Source organism: Dermacentor albipictus, chromosome 7 (genome assembly GCF_038994185.2).
Source record: "Dermacentor albipictus isolate Rhodes 1998 colony chromosome 7, USDA_Dalb.pri_finalv2, whole genome shotgun sequence".
NCBI lineage: Eukaryota > Metazoa > Arthropoda > Arachnida > Ixodida > Ixodidae > Dermacentor > Dermacentor albipictus.
Window position 1 is genome coordinate 133,006,152 of NC_091827.1, and position 6,000 is coordinate 133,012,151.

At 46.2% G+C, this 6,000-nt stretch overlaps 1 protein-coding gene across 1 annotated transcript in view; it reads right to left on the reverse strand.

Annotated features, from left to right (window-relative positions):
- Nucleotides 1–4,568, reverse strand: part of Trap1 (TNF receptor associated protein 1) — a 135,723-nt gene extending 131,155 nt beyond the window's left edge. Inside the window, exon 1 of the mRNA XM_070522727.1 lies at nt 4,203–4,568. Within this exon, the coding sequence (XP_070378828.1) occupies nt 4,203–4,433 (231 nt within the window). The 5' untranslated portion in view covers nt 4,434–4,568. The remainder of the gene's footprint in view (nt 1–4,202) is intronic.
- Between the last annotated feature and the right edge of the window lie 1,432 nt (nt 4,569–6,000).

The window sequence follows — 6,000 nt, forward strand, 5'->3', positions numbered from 1 at the left end:
ACAGAAACACCATCGACTTGCACGTCAAGAAGGTTCAGATGAGTGGGCAACATCAGTAGATGATTTGGCGGCGTAGGGAGCAATGCAGCGTCACCTCGAGGCGCTGCATCGTCTAGTTTTCCGGCTGGGAGCGGTGTCCGAAGGGAGTCGGCGAAAAGGAGCGACGGACGGGGCAGGGGAGAGTGAGATTGTGGTCGTTGGGGCGAAGGCAAATGAGAATAGGGGCGGTTTGGCGCAGGAGAACCAGTGGTGGCATTATCGGAGCGTGCGGCATAGGGACGAGAAGGGCCACTTGGGGTTCGAGAGTACGCAGTATAAGTAGATCGAGTCAGGGAACTCCAGCTACTGCGACAGTGCCAAGAAATGTGCCCGATTCGATGGCAATGTAAACAAATGGGCTTGTCGTCAGCAGTGCGCCATTCAGATGGGTCGTGGAAATGTGGTGGGTGATAAGATGCTGAACGGGGCGGAGTCGAAGAAGCCGGGTGGGTATCAGGGCGATAGGCTGAGCAGAGGGTGTGAAGACCCATGTTTGCGAACTCCTGGCGGACAACTGCCTGGATCAGTGAGACCGTGACTGCAGATGTGTTGGTGGGACTGGAGTCGAAGGCAGCCGGATAGGCGGCCTCGATCTCACGCCGGACGATCCTGATAACATCGGCAGTGTTGTTGGGATGAGGAACGTTGGCACAGGAGGATGTCACTGGGGTGTTGTGCAAACGGGCAAGCTGCTGGTTGATACGTCAGCTTTTAGTGAGTTCCAGGCGGCGGCACTCTTTTATAACTGCATCCACGGTCGCCACATTGTTGAAAACGAGCAAGTTGAAGCCGTCATCGGCAATGCCTTTGAGGATGTGGGAAACCTTGTCGGACTCAGTCATGTGTGCGTCAACTTTGCCGCACAGAGCCAAGACGTCCTGAATGTACGTGACGTAGGGCTCCATTGATGTCTGCACACGGCCGCATAACACCTTCTGCGCGGCAAGTCGGTGACCGTAGGGGTTGGCGAACAAGACTCGGAGCTTTTGCTTAAGTGAATCCCAACTGGTGAGCCCATCTTTGTGTGTCCAAAACCAAACTCGAGGTGTGCCACCGAGGTAAAATACTACATTGGCGAGCACAATAGTAGGGTTTCACCGATTTGTGTGGCTGACGTGTTCATACAAGCTGATCCAGTCATCAACGTCTTCCCCATCTTTGCCCAAGAATACGCCAGGATCACGGTGAGCAGGGAGAGTGATGTAGGTCGTCGAAGTGGCAGCAGGTGTCGGAGGTGGCGGAGTCGAGTTGTCATCGCCGGGAGCCATGAAGGAAGGCTCGATGTACCATCCACTGCGAAGGTCCATGACCAGTTACAGGGAACGTCCACCTCCACCAGATATGTTACGTAGGAAGACGCAGACGAAAAGCTATATACAAGTATATTTACAAATACGCTACACTTGGCCAAGAGGCAACAGCCCATGCTAGCCTCCATTCGTTGTCGTCTTCACACTGCTCGCCTCTTGGTTATCGCAAATACTGTTCCATAGCACTAGAAAAGGGAAATTTATGCCGTCTAGCATTGCAGCTACCACCTATGCTCATTGTTTACCTTCCTTGCAACTCTCCTCCTCCTCTAATTTCCCTGTTCAAACGCAAAGCATTCGCAAATTTTTTTGTTCTTATATTTGTGAATTTGTTCATTTACCATCAATACAAGCACTTTGTGCCTACCGAAATAGCCGCACGAGCGCTGAACAGATCGGAGAAGCAGTCGACAGTGAACAGGCTATATGTAGCGCCACTCTGCTCGTACGTTGTTTCTAGCGGCAAAAGGGGAGAACTAGACCAGGCGTGCTGGAGTAGGGAGACATGTGCAGGTCTGGAGTTAAGTAGGTCGTGCTTGTGACACTAAGCACAGCGTGGCAGTGTTCGGACTGGGGGATCACGCGAACTATCTTTCATCGCACGTCATGTAGAGCGGGCATGAAGCGACAGCAGCACCCAGCAAATAGTAGCAACAGGTATAAACTTCTCGAGCATGTTATTGCAAACTTCATTCATTAATTCCTTAGTGATAACAATGTACTATCAAAATTTCAACATGGATTTAGAAAAGGGTTATCCACTGTTACACAACTAGTTACAACTGTGCATGAATTTTCACGAGTGCTTGATGCATCAGGTCAAATAGATGTTCTCTTTCTAGATTTCTGTAAAGCCTTTGACAAAGTGCCACATGGGAAATTGCTGTACAAGTTAGTGCTTGGGGTTACCAAGACAAATAGTTCAATGGATTGGGGCTTACCTTCATAACAGACAACAGTATGTGGTAATAAATGATTCATCATCTGCTATTCTTCATGTCACGTCTGGAGTTCCACAGGGAAGTGTATTGGGACCACTTTTGTTTTTAATTTATGTTAATGACTTGGTTGTTGTTATTCCCGAAAATGTGTCTGTACGTTTGCTCATGGATGATTCTATCATTTTTAAACAAATTGTATCCCCCAAATTGTATCCCCCAGAGATCACATTGAATTGCAACATGCACTGAATGTTATTGACGACTGGTGTCAAAAATGGGGCATGCAACTAAATACTCAGAAAACAGTACTACTTCGTATCACCAGGAAACTAAATCCGAGCCAGTTCTGTTATACCCTTAGAAACAATAGTATCTCGATTGTAGGCAAATATAAGTACTTAGGTGTCACCCTCACAAGCAACTTAACTTGGTCAACCCACATTTCTGATATCTGTACATCTGCACTACGTAATACCCGTGTCACACGGGCACATTTGGAAGGCTTTCAGTCGACGGCCTTCGAAACGCCAGAACTCTATCGACTCAAAGGAGTTGTCGCGCTGCTACACGGCACTTTTGAAAGGCCGTTGAGTGGTTGCGGCGTTTCTCGCCAAATTGTGTGGCATTGCGTATCTTTATTTTCGTTTTCATGTCACAAAAAGTTAAACACCATTCAAACCACTTAAAAGCACTATAATTTCTTCTATGTTTGTTTATACATGAAAACAATTGTTTATACACTGCCTTACATATATGTTTAGTTTTTAAGTTGTTGAGCAGCGAAACTGCGGGAACACTTGCGTCGCTGCACGTCGCTGTTGTCAAGAGTGTGTGTAGTTCGCGCATATCAAGTGGCAAAAATACTTTATTGAATAATTGATAACACTCATATATAGTATTTTTAGAGCATTTTGGTTTGATTTGTTCTGTCTAACCGTGAGTTGGAGCACACTGTGAACGAGAGGGCATGTTGGCGTTGTTTCCGTTTCCGTTGCTCAAAGGCCATCGAGATTTCGATAGAGTTGTAAGGTGCTCCGTTGACTCGATAGACTATTGACTCAGCGGCCGTCGAAACCGCCCGTGTAGCAGCTCGAACTTGACCTTTGAGTCAACTGACTATCGGTTGGAAGGCCTTCCAAACGCCCGTGTGACACGGGTATAAGTTATGGTTCCTTAAAAGAAAGCTGAAATTCGCACCCTCGCAAACAAAGCTTTTAGCTTATAATACGTGTGTTCGTTCTAAGCTTGAGTATGCTTCTATCATTTGGGATCCCTATTTAAAGAAAGATATCATGCAACTTGAACGTATTAACAGAAATACTGTTAGGTTTATATTTGACAAATATCGTGGACTTGATTCCCCATCCAACCTAATGCAATTAAACTATTTCTACGCTAGAAGCCCGCAGAAAATTTAGTCGCCTTTCAGTTCTTTATAATTGTATGTTTGGTAACATAAAAATAGATCTGCCTGACAGTATAAAACCCTTAACAACACGACGCACACGCCATGGCCATGAATTTGCACTAACCCCAATCTTTGCCGGACCAAAAGCTTTCAAATTCAGTTATTTTCCAAGAACTGTGGAAGAATGGAATTCTTTGACGTCTGATATTTTTGGTTCCAATAATTTTCTCGCTGAGTTGGAGTGTTACCTTCTCTCTTAAGCTTTATTTCTTTCTTGCTTGCTTTTTTGTTGTCTGTTGCTTTGCACATTCATGTTGGATGTAACCCACACCTGCTTGGGCCACCACATTGGCCTACAGTATTTTGAAATAAATAAATAAATAAATGACTGGGAATGTGGAGCCACTCCCATGCACTGCAGAGCGACAAGGAAGAAATGCCAGTGTAAACAACCCTAATGGTATCGTGCAGAACAGTTGACCTCTACGCAGAGGGGACCCTTACCTTAATGATAATGTGTTCCTTAGACTCCGGCTGCGTCGAGTAAGGCCGTAAAGCCCAAAATACAGGACGCCATCGTTGCTGCCTCCCTTCCAACAGCAATCGAGCCGCCGCCGTGTTGCCGATACGACGCGGCGTGCTCCAGAGTAGCCGCTGCTGGATGCCGGCAGCGCTTCCGGTAGAACGACCAGCCGCAGCTAACAGCAGACGCAAGCACACTTCTCTGTGCACCATCGCTGAAATCGCCAGAGAAAGCTTTTCCTAAACTGCCGACAGTTGCTCAGCTACTGTGCGGTAATGGCACGCGCACCTCACGTGCTTCTGATGCGCGCCACCATGTTGTCACATTCTAGACTGGCTTGGCTTGGACCACGACCGGCTTTATACCGTTTATATGTCGGCCGGCGTTGCGCGTACCCGGTGGCACCGTACCGGTGGTATTAGCCCCGAGAACGAACACGGGCGGCGCTGCGAGCGCTGCTCGCGTGACGTCAGGGCACGGACTCGCGCCTGTCGTCTGCTACAGTTCGGGCGTTGTCCGGGCGCTTTCTGCGGTGTTTTCGTTTGTTCGCCCTCGTTCTCTCTGCTTGTATACTTATGGTGGTCGTCTCAAATATATTTTTACGACGTCTTCCTTTGCGAACATTTATTCAAAGAGCTAATTTCTTAGACAACAATGCAGCTCTCGAAGGCAACGCTACAGTGCCAGCCGAAGCGACGCAGACCAGCCCATTGCGGATTTTTCATACGCGGATCGACAATCGCAAAAGCATAGCCTATAAGAATCCAGTTATGATACCATACCTGCCGCGGTGCAACAAGTATGTCACAAAGCTGGCTATATATGACTTCTACAGCAGTTACGTTGATTTTATTCCGCTAAAACAGGTTTGCTCACGACGAGTAGTTCATGGTATAATATCGAATTTTCGCATTTCCTCACAGAAACGCTCGGCAGTAGCACGGTGACTTAACTAATACTGGAGCTTAGATTCTACGCGCCTCACTTGCTTCTTTAACTGCTTGTCAACATTAGGCGGTTCCTCACGTGTTTATTTTTTTTAAGCGGCGGAAATTTGAAGTAAAGTTAATGAAGGCTTACAGCTATTTACAGAGTACAAATAGGAATGTACCAATATATATTCCCTTTTCCGTGCTACACGTTCAACTCGCCTCTTTAGAGCGCGTTTGTTAATGATTAATAATACATGTTATGTTCCTCTTTTTTTGTCTATGTTACCAAATGTATATCATTTATTTATTTCAATGCCGCAGTGTGTTTTGCATTGTTATCGTGGAAATATTTCACTGTGCTTTCATATATTGTATAACTGCAATGTTTTATGGCCACTATATAAATGTAATTTATATGGCGCTTGATGTGTTACCCCATGCAGCCATATTGTACCTAAGAGGGTAAGGTTACCTCAAGCCGCGTCTGTGCGGCTTTTTTCCCTCATCCACCTCCATTTACCACTCCTCTCTACATGTGTGTGTGTAAATGGAAATTAAAAAATCAAATCAAATCAAACTCACTTGAGAAATTTCCTGGTGCTTGTTGCTTGAGGAATATACATGACGAATCTGTTTGGCAAACTGACACAGGCTGCTCGGCCCAATTTTTTTAGTGAAGTATGCCTGCTGGACCGCATAGCTGCAGCCAGAAAGCAGTCGAAGCGTCAATGACTAGTAGTATGGGACATATTGAAGATATAGAAATTGCCCCTGTGGAGGGTCAGAAATCAAGTGAAAGTATATGCAAGGCTTGCGGTGCTTTCTTTATGAATGTTTGCGATTGGAT